The 21,561-nt window shown below is 39.9% G+C and overlaps 1 protein-coding gene across 5 annotated transcripts in view; it reads right to left on the minus strand.

Annotated features, from left to right (window-relative positions):
• The window catches only part of MYPN (myopalladin), a 2,601,563-nt gene that overhangs the window by 149,040 nt on the left and 2,430,962 nt on the right, over nt 1-21,561 (minus strand). For all 5 annotated transcript variants that reach the window (XM_085603535.1, XM_085603537.1, XM_085603533.1 and 2 more), the window contains one exon: nt 12,285-12,450. In XM_085603535.1, coding sequence (XP_085459661.1) covers nt 12,285-12,450 — 166 coding nt within the window. The remainder of the gene's footprint in view (nt 1-12,284; nt 12,451-21,561) is intronic.

The following is a 21,561-nucleotide window of genomic DNA, read 5'->3' on the forward strand; positions in this document are numbered from 1 at the left end:
CTTAGTCCGATCCAAATCTACATCATGTTTCTGAATTGTTGCAGACAATTTATCATAGACTTGCCTTGCTCATCTAATTACATCTTTACTCATAAACAGAAGTTCACCTTCATGATAAGTATCTAATTGGACCAAATCAAGACTTCCACTTATCATTTTCTCCAATTTGAGTTTTAATTTACCTACATCCACCAAGCTTACCCTCAATGATGACTTAATTGTTCCTTGACTCAAATCAAATCAAAGCAAGCTTTATTCGATTTTAAGCATAAAAATCATAAAAGCAAACATATAAAAAGAGAATACATTGTCATCTATTATATTTTAAAATTCATCAGTACACAACTTTCATAGGTAAAATCCTATAAAATGGTAATGTACATGTAAACATTCTGTAACTCCCTAAATTATCTATCTCATACTAGTTTATTCCAGCCCAACGCGTTTCTCACAATTCAGTTGGTGAGACCTTTCCTGATCCTCAATGCACTCTTTAGAAATCGCACCATAGAACCAATACAATAACAATTATCCAACATCTGTAAGTACATGAAGGCAGGACGACATTACCTTCATCCTCCCTGTTTTAAAAGTGGTATTAACCATCTATGCCTTTCGTTAGTGTAGAACTTACAGAATAAAACCATGTGCATCGTATTTGTGATGAGACATTATGACTCAATTCTGTGCTTCCATTTTCACTTGAGATTGCATTGAGAACCTTCAAAAATGTGTCCAATTCCTGAGAATTAAGACTATGCTGCACTACAGGGGCTTTAGGTACTGCCCCTTCTCCGTGGGTGCTAATATGTTCATTTAGGGGTGGCTCCCAAGTGAGGTCCCCATATCTGGCAATCTCAGGAATGACCTTAGAGGTCCAAATCACTTAAGATTTGTTGTTGAATCTGCACTCTCACCACAAGGGGAACTTGTAGAATTAAAGCAACAAATCCTCCCATGTTCAAACTTGAAGGGGCTTTCACTGGGGCCTTTACCTTGGCAGGGATAGTCAAATAGTGTGTTACATTTTCCCAGGATAAGGTTTATATATAGGAACTGCAGGACCAATAGTAAACAAAACAGTGAGAGCATCTGGAGTATTAAGAACTGTGGATCCACCAGGAACATGGATCCCTGAACTCCTTCCGATCAGGTTTTGAATCAAAGTCACAGGGGTTACCCCCATCAAATTAGAATTCACATTTACTGGTGTGGAATCCATTCCAGAATTTCCATTTGCATTAGCGCCTCCAACTCCCATTGACTGGGTCTCATTATACTGAGGAGGGTGTTCTGACAACAATACATTTTAGAAGACTGTCATTAGAATCACTGTCACTAATTTCACTTCTTTCATCTAATTCCTTTTACTCGTCCCCGTCCCTCTCTTTTTCTACGCTTTCCTTTTCTCAGATTCTTTAGCTGTCAACGCAGGATATAACTTGGCTCCCACAACATGTCAGGCCTCCACTTTCTCTGCTCCACATTCCATCTTGCGTCAGCATAAGTACGCACTGCCTCTCTAGTTCTTCCATGATACTTTTCCTTCTCTCTCCCAAGCATTGAACACTTTAAACTGTGTGGGTCTAGGCTGTGGTTTTATCTCATTAAATATATTTAATGATTCTCACATCAAATGTGCCATAGCGTGGAAATGCCAGTGTGCCTTCTTTCTCAGTGATCTTCTGCCATTGTTAAAGCCAAATACAGGTATGAAGCCATACATTTATCGCCATATAATGGCCTCCAGTATCTTCGGGTGGTGCCGCTTCTCCTTCTCTAACAGGTATTGTCACATCTCTCCGAATCAAACTCGTATCATCTTAAAACATTTCATTTTAGGGCAAAAATGTCCATAATCATAAATAGAATTACATCTCAAAACAGGAAATAATGATTTACCCACGATTCACATTTAAAGTCAACCACCAATACCAGTGCAGCACTTTGTGATGTAGACAACCAATAACAGAGAGACGGAACTCCGCAAAGTGGTAAAAAAACTCTGCCACGCTACGCAGAGTTCCATGAGCAGGCAGAGTTGCTTGTCCCGCCTGTCGTGTCACATTTCCACCGTACTGCAACGTGGATTGCTTATTCGGGGGGAAATATCGCGCAAACTGCACCACGAGGTCGCGCAAGGGCGCGGTCATCTTGTGGTTTTCTCTGTTATGGTGCTGGGGCCATCTTTTCAATCCTCCCTAAACATTTTCAATCCTTTTTTTCCAAAACTTTTTTTCTGATCTTTTTTATTTGTTATCTTTTCCTCTGTCTTCTTAAGTGTATATTTTGCATTTTTTCTACTTTTGTCTTTTTTTAGTGAGTTTTGTACTGTTTTTTTCTATTACCTGCTTCCTAATTTTTTTACATCCTACCTTCTTTTGCCTTAATTTTAATACTTTACACATTGTCTTTTCTGTACCCCCCTCCAGCATCATGTCAGCCTTGCCACTAAAACGTGGCAAAAAAGAACTCCCTTCCTTGCGGAAGGCGGCGCCCAGAAGAGGTGCAGCCCCGGGCCTTGTTTTCAGAGGTGGAGGTGACAGCGCTGTTTTTGTTTGTGCAGTGCCACCTCCCCTCCATCTTAGCAGTAGGCGGCAGGCCTGGGTCACAGTACGGGCTCCGGAAGCGCCAGCAGTAATGGGCAAGTGTGTGCCAGAAAGTATATCGCTGCACTGGGGTCCGGTGCACCCACAATCAACTGACGCACCAGCATCCTGTACTAAGAGCAGGACCAGCTGGACCTGCTATGGGTTGAGGTCGCAAGGCTTGGTGAGTAGCTAATTCTTAATATTATAATCACTTGTGTGTTCTATGTTATTGCTAATCTATTTACCCCAATATCAAGGATGCTGCTCGCATGCAGGTAAGTCACGTTTACAAATCTTATATTGTATGATTGTTATTCTTCTAGACAGGTGCTCGGCTCTACCTAATTGTACTTGTTTGCAACTTTGCGCTTGTTTGGGATGATTATGTAAGAACTTAACTTAAGTAATGCAGACTAGAGAGAGACTCATTTCCTTTGTCCTGTCACTGGGATAGCGGTAGTTAGTATTAGTGATTTAGCAGAGCGCGTCCGCTCACTTTAGTTCTTAGAACCTTTTTTTGTAGCTTGTAAAGTGACACGCAACCAACCAATTTGGTGTATGCATGTGTCCATCTATGTATTTTAAAGACAAAATGCAGACTTCATGAATTGGCCCGTCAAAGTGGGTTGGGAATGATTGCGAACGAGATCAGAACTTAGAATCAAATATCATTTGTTGCAATTTATTCCAAAGTCTTTGGCATAGGCGGGCTAGGTACGTTTAGGAAATGTGTAATCGGTAGGACGGTCCGCGATACTGGTCAAGTCGATATGATTTAGGAAAATTCAATGTTATTGCAATTGCCGGTTCCTGTCCAAAAATCTTTTTGGAGAGAATATTTATTTACCACCAATTATTTCTTGTCTCATTAATGATGTCTTACATCAGCATCCAGGGGCAAGACTAAGAGGTAGTCCAAAGCAGGTGAGGGAGCTGGAAGTGCCTCCCTGTCCAAGGAAAAAAGCTCCTCTGCCAATGGCTCTGCCGGCACCAGTAAGTCCTCCTGTTGTCAGTATATTTCCCTCACTTTTAACTGCTCTTTAATTGTAGCTATTTTCTATCTGTTTCCTAATTTAATTTTTTTCCAAGTCCTCTCCGATCTATCCTTTTAAAATATCCTGCTATCTCTCCATTATCCTACTTACTAAGTTATTTATATTTCTAGTATCTGTATTTTACCTCAAATTGCCTCTGTCTGTGCTCTGTACTAGTTGGTCTGTTCTTTCCTATCTTCTGTTTTTGCAGTCAGATTTCCCTCTCCCCATTTATACTTTGTGTATTGCCTAGTGGTGGTACTGTAAGACTCAGAGAGCCCATTGGTCCTTACTACTCTACTAGTCCTAGTTCTACTAGTCTGCTGTGCAGAATGCATGCCCGAGTAAAGAATTCTATGCACGTTTGAGATGAGAAGGCTTTCTTTTACTTTCTCATGCTCAATCAGTAAAATGAGATAGTGCCCATAGTCACGTTGGACACCCCAAAGTTGTGTTGTCTTCTTATTTAGGCCTAGTATTATTAGCTGCACTTAATGGTGAACATATTACTGTGCACCGTGGCTGGAAGGAAGTATGAGGAGGAGGAGGACACCACCATACATTTGCCTACCAAGTAGAATTTATGTCAGTTTGTCTGGCAAGTTGGCCACTCTTATTTCTTTTCAAAAACTCATATTCACCATTAGCTCTAGCCCCTCAGTTCAGTCCTTTACAGGTTGTCTCTCTTCTTGAGAGGCTTTTCAAAAATTGCATACAACAAAAACAAAATCCACAACCAGATATTTTATCAGTTTTGATAGGACATACTTTGATTGTACCTGAATTGCTAGTGATGTGTGTGATGTATGTATTTTCAGATTTAAATAGGAGGAGGCGCATACAGCATCTAAAAAATGTTTTTTTTCTTTTTAACCAGTGCCGGTACCAGTGGGGATGGCGGTGCCATCCAGGGAGGAGCAGATGCGGCAGCTGTAGGGGGTGAGCTAGCAGCAGTGGCGGGTGGTGGTAAGTCATATTGCTTGCTTACTGACAATTTATATTGTACTGTTGAGAGTGAGACTAAGTTGTCAACAGTTGAAGACACCCCTCTTTCCTTAGCCTTAATTAGCATATACAGTGGGAGTTGAGTAACTAATGGCCTCTTCTATCTTCAACTCGCAGAGTAAGTTTCATGAAGAAGAGTCAGACTTTGATGGGTTGCTAGGAAAGAAGGATGGAAGGAGGAAGTACATGTGATATGATTGGCAGAGGATGCGTGGATGAAAGGATGCATATAGGTGGCTGATAGGATGCCTGCATGGGGGTGGGTGAAGGATGAGTGAAAGATATTATGCCTGCCTGCATGGGTGAAAGTATATGGGTGAAAGGAATCCTCCAGGCGGTTTGATGGGTCGAAGTAAGGATGCATGGGTGGTTAAAATGACAAATGTATGTTCATGTTGGAGAACAGGTTTGTTGAGAATGATAGCCATGGTTGGATGGATGCATGGTAATATTATCCATAGTGAAGACTGGATGAAGAGAATGTAAAACTCTAATGGTGAATGAGTAGCAAAGCCAAGGTTGAAGAATAAATAATGCTAGAAGAAAAAAATCAGTGAAAAATGGAGAAATCCTTGGGTTTAGGAGTAAAGAAGGAATGTTTTTTATCAAGGTGTTTGATTCAAAGGTTTAAGCGAGGTTGTATTTGAGACTACTCCCTTGACTAACAGTAGTTTTCAAGCACAACATATATATTATTACCTACCCCTACCCACTGTGCTGTGAGTAGAGACAGAGTAAAGATACAGCAATGACATGCATCATGCAGAACCAAAGCGAAGGTTAATGACTATTTTATTAGCCGGTTCCAAAGCCAGTGGTGCTCATGAAATGAGTCCATTACACTCATACTCTCAATATAGGGGAGTAAGTCACCTCAAGGAAATCTTAAGGATGCTCTCAGGAGAGGTCTCAGGTTAATCTTTTGAAAGGTTAGAAAGGATCACAGACCAGGGCCAGACAATCGTCATCCATATGAGATTTCTCTAGGTTGTGGACAAAATTGTCACATTTAACAAACATTGTTGATTAGAGGTAATCTATCCTCTGTAATTTTGATGTCTAGGTCTTTCAGGACAGAGATGATTTTGATAATATTGTCAATGTTTTGAGGTTTCCTTTCAGCAGCATCTACAATTTAGCCTGGAAAGCTTTCTCTGAATATCTCTAAAATAGGAATGTCTTTTCTGAACCACTATAGTGTAATCATTGTCAGTGAAGATTCAACTGCTCTGATATTCAAGTCGCATGCCTTTTTTCAGAAATTGAGATAGAATATTTTTGTTTTGGGTGGTAATTGAGGAAACACACCAAGATCGCCCCCAGGTCCCAGGGTCCGAGTTGAGTGTAAAACCTAGGGTTCTGTGGTCTTGGAGCATATGGAATCTATTATTCTGTGTTGAGTATGAAAGTGGTGGAGAAAGTGTTTCCAAAAACTTCAGTTGGTATGTTTCACTCTTCCTTCTAAGAAATGCTGAGTCTGCGGATATTATTTCTGAGCATTTGATTTCCTGTGTCCTCCTGATGAACTGCAGTGATCCTTGCGAATGCCCAAAAGCATATTTACTTGTATATCATATGTACACATTTGGTACTGTATCTGCTAGACAGCGATCAACAGGGTCAGTGGTCTTATGTAAATGTTGAATGACAGTGAAAAAAGTAGAGATGCCTGAAGGAATTGCACATGAGGTGGTGTTAATTGACAACATAAAAGAAGCAACTTTAATTTTTTGTCTCTGATTTCACAACTGGTTATCAATATTAGAGGCCCATTTCTCCATACATTCCAACAGTATAGTTTGGCACACCGAATGCAGTTCAAGTACACTTAGTCTTTCTAAGCAAACAACATCCGAGGGGGACAGTAAGTCTTCCCAAGTGTCTGTCCATGCAGCTCCCTGTCAAAACCTTGACTGGTTTTCATGAGGTATCAAATTAGATTCTATGAGTACTGCAATAGCTGCATGTGAGAACGTGCCCCTTTTGACAAGATCATCCTCCATTTTATCTGGATTTATGCTGCTATTCTTTTGACTCTGTGCACTGGGACGCTGCTGATCAGGCCCCAATGCAGATGCTCTGACTCCTATAATATGGTAAAATTGGCTAACTCCTAATTGGAACATTTCACATTTCTATAGGGCCATAGTATATGGTGCAGACATACCCACCTGCCTTGCAACGTTAAATGTCACCTGTGGACTGCAGGACTTGCTGTACCATCTATTAGTTTGAAACAGGAAAACATGACTTTGGGCGTGCTACTGTAGCCTGAGTGCTGCAGTTTAAACTTGCAGTCAGACCTGTCAAAATAACCCTTATTTGACAGGGAAATAACTACTTTTTAAATATTAATATGTCACTCCTTTGTATAAATTGTAGCCCACAAGTCAGGATGCATGGTGTTTAAAAGTGGGACATGCAAACATTCAGTGTTACCATGTTCCTACAGTGACAAGCCCACACAACTAATTTCACTATGGTAGGCCCTGGCTGTCCTATGAGGAAACTTCGGGCTAGATGTTGATTTGGATGTGGATTTTGCGAGTCTATAATAGCAAATTTTACCGATTCGCTATTATAGACTCACAAAATGCAATGTATGTAAGTTTCACAAAAAGATTGCAATTCCTACATATTCCTTACTAGCGAATCGCAAATTGTGATGCGCTATTAAGGAACCTTCCCATTAATTCCTCTGGGTCCAGAGGAATGAATGGAAAGATATTCACAATTTGCGAGTACCAAATAGGTACTCGCAAATTGCGAATGCAATTTCAAGGGTGATAGGGGGGCCAAAAGGCCACCCTGATGCTCCCCCAAAAAAGGTAAGTGTGCACATGTGGCACACATACATGCCCTGAGGGCATGTTTGTGCGCCACATGGCACTTAGAAAAATGCACAAATATGCATTTTTCTAAGGATTTGCAAATTACCACCAATATTGCGATTACCCATATTGCAAATGCCAAGAGTTTGATACATTGCAAAAGGCATTTTTGCATTCGCAAACGGGCCGATTCTGTGAATCGGCCTGTTTGCAAACTCAAAAAGCCTTGATACAGCTGGCCGTTAAAGTATATTAAAATATTAATTCTGCTATCACGGGTTTGGAACAAGCTAAATATATGGGTTAACTGCTATTTTAAATATTTATAAAAATGCAGTTTAATGGTGAAGTGAGATTTGCAATACATATTTAGGAAAGATAAATTTTAGGAAGCTCATGGAGAATAATTTGCATCAGCCTTCTAACATCTGCCCTGTAAGTGCTTAACCTCAGTGAGATGTGAAAGCTGCTATTAGGGCAGGATAATTGCTTAGACCTGATGACAGGATGGCTATGTGTGGAGCAGGTCATCCTTATCAGGTCAGGAAGGGCAGCTGGGGTGGTTCCAGGAACTTCATTAACTTGAAAGACTCTCCTGATTCAAGCAGACGTCCGCCGCTACAATCTGCAAAATTGCCTTGCTGAAAGATTTTGATCAGCATTTTGGAGAGTAAGTCAGACTGTAAATTCTTTGACTGAGACAAACCTGCTTCGGGTATCTGACTTGTGCGCCACCGTGGTCGGTATGGCATTGCATGACATTGCATCAAGGTCCATTACTTTCTAATGGTGCTTTACTTTTTGGTGCTTTTTCACTTAAAAAACATAAACATTATATCTCCAGCTCCCCTTTTAGAATTGTTATCATTTTGGTGTCATTTTGCATATTAAACCTTTCTCTATTTTTAATTGGAGATGAATTTTCTTGTGTTCTTGTACTTCTAAATGCTTTACACATTTTCTCAAAGTTAAGCCTGCCTGATGTGTGCCATAGATACCAGGAGTTGAGCTCAGGTTTAAGTTATTGAAACCTTTACCTGAACCTAACAGGTTAGTTACTGTATTACTTGTGTGGACTGCCATTCACCCTAAATATTAATTCACTTTCTGTCACTGAGTTACCTCTACGTCAGTGATTTGGTAAATAAAAAGGAGGTTACAGATATGTCTGTAGTTCTCTGGTTCCTGTACATTTGAACCCATTTTGTTCTGTATCTGGCATTGCCAAGGCTTGTAACAGTTTTAACTGAGTTGTTTGGTAGCATCTCCAAAGGTCAAGACTCGTCAATTTTCCCCTGGATAATGGAGCCATCATAATCTTTCTAGGCATGCTCTATATTCAGCCGCTCTTGTCCAACAAAAAAGCTCAACAAGGTCCCCTAGTCCTTCCTGTAGCTGTTTTTGCATCTGCTGTAGCTCATCCATTGAAATGGATACTGGCAGTGCTTGCAACATCTATGAGTCTTGGAAAGGAGTTCATCATAATGACTGCCAACCTCCCTAACCTGGAAAGATATTGTGTTCTGCATCTGGTCAACTTCTTTCTAATTGCAACCTTTTAATAGGATCCAATTAGTCTTTACTATGAATATAATCAAATTGATTCGATTTATCCTCACGTATAGGACAGTGTCAAGTGATTGTAATATTTTTACTTGGTTTGCTTTTAGTGTCAAGTTAAAACATGCAGCTTTTTCGTTATTGCCCCAAACAATGAGACATGCCCAAAATTATTCAAGTGGCTCAATGGAGCCACAATGAATTATGTGCGTCGGTTAAGGTATTAGGTCATTGATTCCTCTGAACATTGTTCCTTGAACATCCGGGCTTTGTCTCATTTGTGCTGCAAAGGTTTCTAATGATGAGCTAAGCAGAAGCAGCGAAAAAAGGCAATCTTGCATTGTACCTCTTTCTTGGTATACATTCTCTGACCCAAAACCATGTACCATTATACCTGCTTTAAGCACATTGTAGGTAGCAAAAATCCAATTAGCCTTCCTGCTTTAGCCGTGTGCTCTGGAAACCCCAGGCCATCCAAGCTAAGGGATCCTTCTCTATTATGTCAGTAGTTCTACAAATATAACTGTGTTTGCCTGTCTCTTGTAATATGTTTTTTTAAAAACTTGGTTAGGATCCAATATGTCAAGAATACTGAAAACATTTAGATGGCTTGAGCGAAGAAGGACCTCTGAGTGGTACTGTGGAAGGGGAGGCTTAATGAGAGAGTTGATATTTTATGGAATCTAGTCTAGTCAACTTTTCTTATGTTAATATATAGTATAAGATTGATCCAGTTTTAGATTTCCATCTAGTGTGAAAATATTACATTTGTTTTACATGAACACATGAGTAGGAAATGATCTGTTCTTGAGTATAATTTAAATACTTGGGGAGAGGAGTTGGCCTAACAGCTAGGGCGGTTGACCTTGAATCTGGGGAACTGGGTTCAAGTCTCGGCAATGATGCTGAACATCCTGTGATTCTGGTCAAATCACTTAATCTCCCTTTGCCTAACAAAAATAAATGTGAGCCCTCACATTGGTGCTATGTAAAGCTCTCTGCTACCCGATACCGGGTCAAGTTCGCACTATATAAAACTTCGTAAAAAAAAAAAAAAAACATACTGAATCTAAGAATGGCAAACTACAAGTAAAGACCAGGTCTAAAATGTAGCCTGCTGCATGTGTGGAAGGGGACAGTTGTAGATAAAAGGTAATGGACTCTGGTAATCCACTACTTCTAAAGCCTACCTATGGTTCAAGATATCCACCCAAGTATTAAACACTCTGATCTTTTGGGAGAAAACAGGTTCAGCAAAATCCTCAATAAAATGAAATTGTATCTTGGTTTGTGGTACATTTTGACGCTTATGAATAAGAAGTTGGGGCATGGGGATAAACATGCTGTCATCAAATTGAAAGAATCATAATCTGGGCCCAGAATCTCTGCATTTGTTAAAGAATGATGATGGAGCAGTAGTGAACCATCCCCAGCCAGAGGAGTTTTAACCTTGGAAAAAGCAGAGCACTGAAGATGGTAATTGAATGAAAGGTCAACCAGGTCTCAGTTGGCTCTAGATGGAGGTTCAGTTTGGTCTATTTGAGGCTGTATCCAAGAAAGTAGTTTAACTTGACATGGTATTTCCTGTTTATAAAATGCACTGAAATTAAAAAAAACGTTGCTTTTTTTTAAACCTCTAAAGCTTGTAACTCTTTGAACTTATGAATATTTTACTGATTTGTGACATTGTCTCAATAACTTTGTATCTTTTATGGTCTGCTGTTGTGAGATCAAATAAAGATTACTGAATTGAATTGAACTGATATTTCCAATGCCACTAATCTGGTCATTTTCATACTGCCTTTCATAGTTGTATAGTTCACGGTAATGCTCATTGAGTGCAAAAATTATAATTCAACTTAAGGAACAGCACTTTAAGTCAGCATTTATAATGAGAGTTAGACCTGTCATTAGTGTTTTATAGGAGTCATGGTTTGGAGACTTCCTAAGAAAACATTTTTGCATGCTTGACATGTTAGTATTAGAAAACAAATCTTTTTTGACAACTTCCACTTCTAGTCTACTGAAGTATATAACCAGCTCCAAGGTTAGGCTATTTGATACTGTCATCAGACAGCTTTGCAATACATAAAAAGTAGTGCATGTTGATTGTCTCCTAGCCTCTCGATATATGCTAGAAGTACAGCCCATGTACCACTGCACTAGGAGTCGAATCAAAAAACATGTTTGACTGGCAGTATATCATGCCCTTAGTGCTAAGTTAAGGAAGTGCTTCATACAACCACCTTCCACCACTGTATTGGGAAAGAACATTTTCTATCAGTGGTAATGCGTGACAAGAAATGTATACATAATTGTTGTATGGAATTTGCTGTGGTTGTGATGTGTTCCATTGTTCCTGTACTGCATTATTGCAATTTGATGTCTATGTCTTGCGTTTTTAATCGTGTTGGTATGTTGATTTGTGTATGCTATTGGTTATGTCCTGTTTACTTTAGATATGTCTTATTGTGTTATATTCTGTTTACTTTAGATAAGACAACAAATGCTGCTACATTTTCAACCAAAAAAGGCATGTAACTGAAATGTTTCCGTGATCGCCAACCCATTCCCACTCTCTAAAGTGGTAAAATAATGATGCTCCAACTATTTAAGACATCAGTTAGGCAAACACTATGGCAGGGCGTGTATGTTACATTACCCTTTGCAATGCTGACTTTATGTGACATAGGCCATTGTCACCATAGGCAGTGTCAAATGATGTACCAGCACTGGGATTTGTGCTGCTGGACAAAACAGCATTGGAATTTCAAACTTTCCAATATGCAGGCCATACATGCAAAAGGAAATGACCCTCATCTATGCTGGTAGAGATTCTAGAAAATAGACCCCCAGTCATTCCACAAAAAACAAACTTTCATTATTTTTCCATGGATCAGTCATATATGTTTTAAATGTTAACAGCCTAGGAAATTATATTAGACTTTAACTGTGCTAGATTGGAGTTTACGTGTTTTACTAATTGGGTCTTTGCCTAATCACCTTAGACTCTGTCTTCACCTGGACAATAACTTCCCTTAGTCATCTTCCCTTTGGATAAAAGTGCTTAAGCAATTGACATTATTCTAACAGATTCAGGACATTGACGATTACAAACAGACTGGATGCCTTTCTACTGTTAATTTAAAAAGAAACTTAAAACCTAAAATATTCCTAATGAAAACCTTCCCCATAACGTTGGGTTCCTTAAGCAGAAGAATGAACAAAGCACATTTGTTATGTGTAAATGAATGCAACACTACCTTATTCTTGGATCATTGAAGGCTACTGTCTCATTGTCCTTCTTCCAGTAAAACACTGGAGGCGGCATTCCGACTACTCGACCTTCCAGTCTCACAGGTTGACCCTCTGGTACACCACTGTTCAGAAGCTTTTCAAGGAACATAGGTATCTGCTTGACTTCCTTGGCTGGAAAAAAACATATGAATAAGAATGTTCAAACAGGTTAATTACTATTACCGTAACTTATGTCCCATGCACCCAAACAACCTCAAACAGCAAAAGAAGCATTTGCAATGCAATAGGTCTCGCATTTAAGCTATTGGCATTGCATTTACAATGCCAATAGCTTAAACTCTCGCAAATGCAAGACCTATTTCATGCAAATGTGTTTGTGCTATAAAAATAAATAAAAAGCCTTACAATAGAGCGTGTCCTGCCTGCAACAGTAGGCAGGACAAAGCTATTTGAGAAAACAGTGCTCAGAGGCTGTAATTAAAGCCTACAGAGTAACAACACACCTAACAGGGAGTGTCACCATGAGAGGTTACAAAATGAGACAACGTGGTACGAAGTAGGGACTACTAAGCCTATTGACCAATGGACAGCCACAGTTTACAGTGGACAATGACTCAAGCCAATGAAAAATATAGGCATAGAGTGGGCGGAGCTTCAAGTCCCTACCTGAATACAGTATGCCTCACAGAACAGTGCATGCGCTGCCCAGGCTCGACCTAAATATGACACCGAACCACTACAATAATACTCATGCTTACAACTTTAAATAATAATATACAAGTTTCCTGCCCTCTAGTTCTAAAAAAACACAGTGTCCCAGTAATATGTGATTCAGTTATTTTGTTTATTTGTGTCTTCAGGTAATACAATTCCAGTCAGACACCACGTCTTTTCTTCACAGTAGGTATTAACCTGTGACTTCCTCTGGACTTCAGTAGTGTGTTGGCATCCCCCATCTTAGTAATAGTAACTATGTTGCTGCATTGTACCATGTATCAACACATGGCGATATGGCTGTGCAAAAGGCTGAATGCTGCATTTGGTGTCACATAAAAATCGGGTCCATAGCTGAATGCAGTAAGCTAGTGACTAGTAGAAAAAGGTAAGAAGTGAAAAGTAATTTCACTTTCATAATGCGTCCCAAATCAACATTAAATTAGGTAAGTTGCATCCACTGTTGCATGTTACATTACTAGAGAAATATAAGCAACATGGACCAAAGGCGTTAAAGCATTTTACAAGAAAAATGAGACAGAAGAGAGATAGAAACGTTAAGCAGAATTACAGGACATTTACCATAGGATGGTACTACAAAAATATCAGATGGTCTTCCACAAAGGAAAACCGGAATGAAAAAAAAGGACCTGTAGTCAGATTCAGACGAACATAATACCTGATCAAAACCAGATCAGAGTTAGAGGCAGTCATTAATGCCTACAGAGGAAGAAAGGCCAGGAATGAGAAAGTAATTGAGATGAGGAGGAGAAGAACATAATAAATACGCAAGTGGATGCACATGAACGATCTCATGGGAGGAGAAGTGTCTGCTCTTTTTTCAAGGCTGGCAGAGAGGTGATGATGATAAGGTCTAGAGTGATTGATTAGTTTATTGTTCAGTTAATTAAAACTCACAATTGAGTGAAGACATTGCATTAAAAACCACATAAAAATCTTCCATCCTTTGATTTATGGCCCTAATGCATTTGCTACAAGATCAATGTGCCAAAGTTTAAAGTGCCAGGACATAGAGATGTAAACATAACCAGTTCACAGTTGAATGGAGACATTACATAAAACCCACATCAAATTAATTTATCTTTTGATTGGTGCACCATGTACAGTTGCTACAACATCAGTATGCAAGTTTAAAGTGCAGGTGCATCCAGATATAAACATAACCAGTGCAGTTTAGTTAATACATATAGACTTTAAGGATTACTGCGTCTCTTTTCCACTATATCAAATAACTTTGTAAGGCAACATTTTAGTTCGGTAGCAATAGGGTTAAAGCCTAGCTTCACTGCCTGTCTACAAGTCCTGATGCCACTCTGTTTAAAGGTTGGGCGGAGTAGAGTGCGTCTAATGTCCATTAGGCTTGGACAAATGCAGATAACATGCACAAGAACCTCTCTTCCCAATCTGCAGGGACAGCAGATATTCTCTACTATTGTCCTTTTCCAGAGGGGTAAGTGTGGGAGGATTGGTAGAATGCCACAGCGTAGTCTTAAGAATTTTTTGTTTGTCTTCATTTTGAAGCCCATTCTTAAATAAGTTTGTGGTTTAAGACCTTTGTAGTCGTTAAGCACTGGCCAGCCATGTGCCCTTTTTGCCAGGGTTTCTTATCTTCTATTATGGATATTATTTTTGTTGCATTTGTTACTTCCTTCTTAAACTGCGGATGAGTTGTAGAGGTAACCCACTGGCTACTTGGCCCCAGTTTTGATAATGAATCAAGCAGGTACTCTCTAGTGAGTGAATTTTCGTGAGGTGTCAGTTTAATCCAAAAATGCAAGTTTAATGATCCTGGCTCAGCTCCTCTGATCTTGTGCCAACTTTTTATCTATGCCCCCCTTCTTTCCACTGACTGACTCTTTAGACCAAATTCTAGTCGAATTTGGGCCGGGTACACGTAGGCCGGGAGGTGAAAGATCACTCTATAAGCGTTGGTGATTATTTTGTCCAGCGCAATTGCATCTCTCCCTCACATCACTTTGCTGCCGTATGTTAGCTTTGGTTGTAGCTTTGCCCGGATGACCTGTAGTGGAGGATCTGGGGTTAGGACTGGTAGACGTTTCTTTAGAGGCTGCATTGTTAGCGAAGTTGGAGTGAGAGAATTCCAAATTCTGGTTGTACAGCCAGACACCGCTATGGTGGCAGGCGGATCAAGTCCGCCCAAAATCATAATGAGCCCCTAAGTTTAAGTGGCAAGAAGTCATCCGATTTTTAATTGTTAATGGAATTACTGCTAGATGTAAAACATTTTTGCCAATGGAGATCTCGAGCTAGAGCTGGCATTGTTAACATATTGGTGACGGAGAATCCCTGACTTATTTAGTAGCACTCCAAGAGGTTTGATATAATGACTAAACAGGGTTGGGGCTATTATGTAACATTGAGGGCCTCCCAAGTGTCATAGCAGCCAAACTGGTAAAATAATTCTCAAGTTTGGTCAGCAACAACTGATTTGTCAAATAAGAAAAAAACGTGTGAGCCCTACACCATCAAAAACCAAAGGCTCATTGAGAATTCTGTTGAGCAAAGTATGGTTCACTGTATTGAATGCAGCACAAAGAACATGAAAGACAAGGAGGCTGAAAGTACGAGAATCAATAATAGCAAGCCCTGGACTCGTAGAAGCTGGGGTTTTGTTCTTACTCTGAAGCACACAAGTCAATTCCCCTAATGGTAAGACCTTTGTGCCACCCTCAAGGGCCAACCAGGGTTACTTGAGCACCGGGAGATGTGACTTGGCCCGTCTTGTCCCACAATTGTATTATTTCTCATTGTTGCATAGTGTGTCTATGGAAATATTTATGTTGGGAGCCTGAAGCTGTAGCTAATTTATTTTTCACGTTAATCATTTACAATAGAGCTTGTTTAGTCCTGAGGAGGCAGCAAAGCTAATGACAGAAACGCATTAAACTTGTATATAAAGGTGCTTGACACAAGAATCAGCGTGAATGTAACGAACAGTGGCTGTGGTGGGTATAGATTGACTGGTTTCTCAACATAACCCCATGACTAACGGCTCTGCAACCTTTAGATGGACCACAAAATATTAATTTACAGTGGGTGCCTGTATGAAAAGGCCTGATTAAGATCTTGGTGGGACTCCCATCGTCCCTCCTTGGCAGCGGTTACAACAGAGGCGTAGCTAGAGCTTGTGGCGCCCGGGGCTATCGCTCAGATTGTCGCCCCTGGGGAGGGGGGGTTGCTGGGGAAAAAGGACGGCGAGCACTTGAAAGAGGTCCGAGACACGTAGTATCGCCGCTAATAGTTACCTCGATCATGCAAGTTACATGCACGTACATGACACAGTCCAAGGCTACACAGTTGAATACACCGGTGACTGGCAGTGACTGGCAGTACAAAAGAGAACACACAGACTGCATGATCTATCTGGGGACTCAGAAAAACCGCATGTGACATCCATCAGAGAGCTGCGTGAATAATTACCTGGTAATCCCCTCAGCACAATGCAAACATGCACATACATGACACTGTTCAGGGATCCATCATCTACAGCTGACATTAAATGACCATTCATCATGGTCCCCCCATTAAAGCAGTGCACTTTGTGATCTGTATGGTACATGTTCTTTGCAGCAGGCACATTAACCCTCTGTGCTACCTTTCCAGGAGTCAACCCTTCCACTAGACAAAACTCCGATCTCTCTCTAGGAAGAACATTAATCACCAAAGTTATCATGACATTTTTATTGTTTCAGAAAATTGCTGGTGGCCAGGAAGGAGGCAGCACGTTTTTTTCAAACCATAATATACTTGCAAACACTACGCACCCACCTGAAATAGGTACCCAGTGCGGTCACACCGTTCGCATCGCCCTAACCTGCTCAAGGTTCATGTGACCTCAGTGACAGAGTCACAGCGACTGGATCACTGTTGCTCTAGGGTGTGCTGCTTCGTAGGGCTGCCCGCAAGACTGGAGATGAACTTCAGTATGGATTGTGGTGGGCAGGCCTTCAAGGTTAGCCCACAATTGACACCACTAGGGTACACCTGCTTGTACTAAGACATCAAGCCTTCTAAGGTCTAGTGGGGCCTTCTAAGGCCTAGCATGGGAATGTGCTCCCTCAGTAGAGTGGTCTGGTGGACTGGTCATTAAGGCTGAACCCGGTTCCCCAGTTCCAAATTCGACAGCTCTGGCCATAGTGCCACATCCTCTCCCCCACTGAACACCATACTTCCCCACTGAGAGAAACTCGCACTGCCTTCAGCTATAACCTAATTGTGCCCGCTATAAACACTTGGATGTGGCTCAATTCAAATTATGCACTTGATAAGAGTAATATTATGCCTAAAAAAAACACTCATAGGGAATGCAAGATTAAGTAAAGCATGTGAAATGTAAGCAGAAACAACATGGTTACCTTAACGATCTCTCACTTACTATTCAGAAATAAGCAAGTGGTTTTACCTGAAAAGTTAAGGATATGACTAGAGGGCCCTGAAGGGAACCGTTTCAATGTCCATTGCTTATATCCTTACAAAACGTAAGCAGTATATTTTAAAAAGACCACATCCATAAACACAGAGCCATGGTACACATTTTCTTTTCCAACCCACCCATCAACCAGGTATTGCAGTCCCTCCAGGAATGGTACACTTTCCCACCTGAGGACAACAATGCTGTTCGAGACGAGAAAACAAAAGTAGCGCTTCACTGGCAAACTCTGTAAAGTGATGCTGATGTATTTGGATGTAATAAAACCAATCTGGCCACTTTGCAACCCCTCTGTCTTGCTTTATTTAGTTATGTATTTATTTTTCATATTTAAAACCTTTTATTTCTCTCCATCCCGCTGCACTTTGGAATAGAAAAATGTCAGAAAAAGGGCATTTCTCGCAAGAGTGTTTTTCTTTTTTGGATCCATTTCACAGGGAAGCAACTAAATGAAAGAAGGAAAGAGAGGTTGAGAACCGTTTCTTCAAGTCACGGTTTTCAGTAAGTGAGGAGCATGACAGAAAGAGAGGGAATATTAGGAAGAGAGGGGGGGATAGCTGCCAGAACAAAAAAGAAGAGGACATTGCCCGAGTCCTATTCCTTCTCTGCCCATCCCCGAACGTCCACGAAAGCAAGCCGATCCTTATCTGAATGCCTTTGTCCTCCCCCAAAATAGTGCCGCCTGGGGCGGACCGCCCCCACCGCCCCACCCTAGCTACGCCACTGGGTTACAAGTACTTTGTCTAGCTGACGGACTCCCGCCTGACGTATTTAGATGTGGGCTGGCTGAACTGTCGTCCGCATCAACAGACTGTCTACCATCATGTATGCGTTACACCTACGTCGAAACGGTGGTGGATTCCTCTGCTGATTAAGCGTACTCTGTCACCGTCAGGCCGGTGGGTTTGTGCTGGGCCTATTTTGATTCCCCATTGTGCTGGCATTGTCCTAGTGGAGGATTTCTGATGGAGTAAGTCCCCGATGGAGTGGAGAGTGGTAAGTAATACTTATTAATATGACACCACACATATATGCTGTTTGATGTAAAAATATGTGTATGTAATGTGTTATGCCCCTTTTTGTTACATATAGCATAGCACACAAACAACATACACATACTATTGAAAGTCCACCCACAAGCACCTCAAGCACAACACCCACAACCACCACAATACAGAAATAAGTGTCAATACATTTGTGTTGATTTTACCTTGGTGAGTTGTAAAACGAACACTATTGCATTACACATTAGTACAAAATTGCATGTAAGAGCAGTGTATACAGACAAGAGGCTAAATATGGAAATTGTGTGATTAATTTTAGGTGTGGGTTGTTGGTTTATAGCGGTGAAGGGTGGGAAGTAATTTATGTTTAATTAATTCATAATTAGATGATCATTAATATCAATTAATTATTTGATATTTAATTAGGGTATTTGTTTATATTTTTGTGTGTGTGGGTGTTACTTTTATATAGGCAAAGGGTGGGGAGTAAATTAATTTTACTTCTTTTATAATTAGTTGTTAAATACTATTCGTTTTTAAATTGTAAATACGTTTTAATTGTGTAATACATTTTTTTACAGTTTAATTTTTGCTGTTGGTTGTGGAGATTATAAAGGTAAAGTGTTGGAAGTGAACACATTTTTATGAGTTTTAATTTGTTTTTTAATTAATAATATTTCTTTAATTGGTAATCGATTATGTTATTTATGGAAGGACTTTTTTGTTTTAATTTAGATGTGGTTTGTGAATTGTGTGGTGTTATAGGATAGGAAATAAAAAAAGTAAATTTATGTAATAATTAATGTTTTTGTTTAATATATTATTTGTAGGCATTTGTCATATGTACTGAACAACATAATATGTTTAAAAAAAAATTAATAATAATAAATATTTTTGTATTTTAATTTTTAACATTTATATTTTTTTATCTATTTAAAAAAAAATTTTTTTTGGTATTAATGTTTTGTTTGTTTTTGTGTTTGAACTGACTAGAGTGAGAATATTAATTATTAACCCTCCGCAATCCAACACAGTGGGAATAGTATATTTTATCCCGCCACTATTACACTTTCCCTACTGTTGCTTTTACTGGAGTGGGAATAGTAATTTTTACCCCTCCGCTATCCAACCCTTTCCCTACTGTTGCACTGACTGGAATGAGAATAGTATATTTTATTTTGCCACTATCCAACACTTTCCCTACCGTTGCACTCACTGGAGTTGGAATAGTAATTTTTACCTCTCCGTTATCTAAAACTTTTCCTACTGTTGCATTCACTGTAGTGGGAATAGTAATTTTTACCCCTCTGCTACTAACACTTTCCACACTGTTACACTCAATGGAGTGGGAATAGTCATTTTACCCTCCCGCTATCCAACACTTTCCCTAATGTTACACTCACTGTAGTGGGAATAGTATATTTTATCCCACCACTATTGCACTTTCCCTACTGTTGCTTTTACTGGAGTGGGAATAGTAATTTTTACCCCTCCGCTATCCAACCCTTTCCCTACTGTTGCACTCATTGGAGTGGGAATAGTAATTTTTACCCCTCCACAATCCAACAATTTCCCTACTGTTGCACTGACTGGAATGGGAATAGTACATTTTATTTTGCCACTATCCAACACTTTCTCTACCATTGCACTCTCTGGAGTTGGAATAGTAATCTTTACCTCTCTGCTATCCAAAACTTTCCCTACTGTTGCATTTACTGTAGTGGGAATAGTAATTTGTACCCCTCCGCTATCCAACACTTTCCCTACTATTACACTCACTGGAGTGGGAATAGTAATTTTTAACTCTCCGCTATCCAACACTTTCCCTACTGTTACACTCATTGGAGTGGAAATAGTAACTTTTACCTCTCCGTTATCTAAAACGTTTCCTACTGTTGCATTCACTGTAGTGGGAATAGTCATTTTTACCCCTCTGCTACCAACACTTTCCATACTGTTACACTCACTGGAGTGGGAATAGTAATTTTACCCCTCAGCTATCCAAAACTTTCCCTACTGTTACACTCACTGGAGTGGGAATAGTAATTTTTACCCCTCCGCTATCCAACATTTTTCCTACTGTTGCACACACTGGAGTGGGAATAGTCATTTTTACCCCTCTGCAATCCAACACTTTACAAACTGTTGCACTGATTGGAGTGGGAATAGTGAATTTTATTTTGCCACTATCCAACACTTTTCCTACTGTTGCACTCATTGGAGTGGGAATAGTAATTTTTACCCCTCCGCTATCCAACACTTTCTCTACTGTTGCACTCACTGGAGTGGGAATAGTAATTTTTACCGCTCCGCTATCCAACACTCTCCCTACTGTTACACGCACTGGAGTGGGAATAGTAATTTTATCCTCTCCGCTATCCAACACTTTCCCTACTGTTGCACTCACTGTAGTGGGAATAGTAATTTTTACCCCTCCGCTATCCAACACTTTCCCTACTGTTACACTCACTGGAGTGGGAATAGTAATTTGTATCCCTCCGGTATCCAACTCTTTCACTACTGTTGCACTCATTGGAGTGGGAATAGAAATTTTTACCCCTCCGCAATCCAACACTTTCCCTACTGTTGCACTGATTGGAGAGGGAATAGTACATTTTATTTTGCCACTATCCAACACTTTTCCTACTGTTGCACTCATTGGAGTGGGAATAGTAATTTTTACCTCTCCGCTATCCAACACTTTCTCTACTGTACACTAACTGGTGTGCGAATAGTAATTATTACCCCTCCCCTATCCAACACTTTTCCTACTTTTGCACTCACTGGAGTGGAAATAATAATCTTTACCCCTTCGCTATCCAACACTTTCCCTACTGTTACACTAACTGGATTGGGAATAGTAATTTTTACCCCTCCGCTATCTAACACTTTCCCTACTGTTGTCCTGACTAGAGTGGGAAATTTAAGTTTAAAGATTTTTAAATAATTTAATGTTTGAATTTATGATAGAATATTATTTTTTTATTAGATTTTATGTCATTGGTACATATATATGTATATATATATATCACTTAAAAAACCATAGGTTTCACACAGTTTATAGTTAGGTGGACATTTCACTCGTAAAAAAAC

Source organism: Triturus cristatus, chromosome 1_2 (genome assembly GCF_964204655.1).
Source record: "Triturus cristatus chromosome 1_2, aTriCri1.1, whole genome shotgun sequence".
Lineage (NCBI taxonomy): Eukaryota > Metazoa > Chordata > Amphibia > Caudata > Salamandridae > Triturus > Triturus cristatus.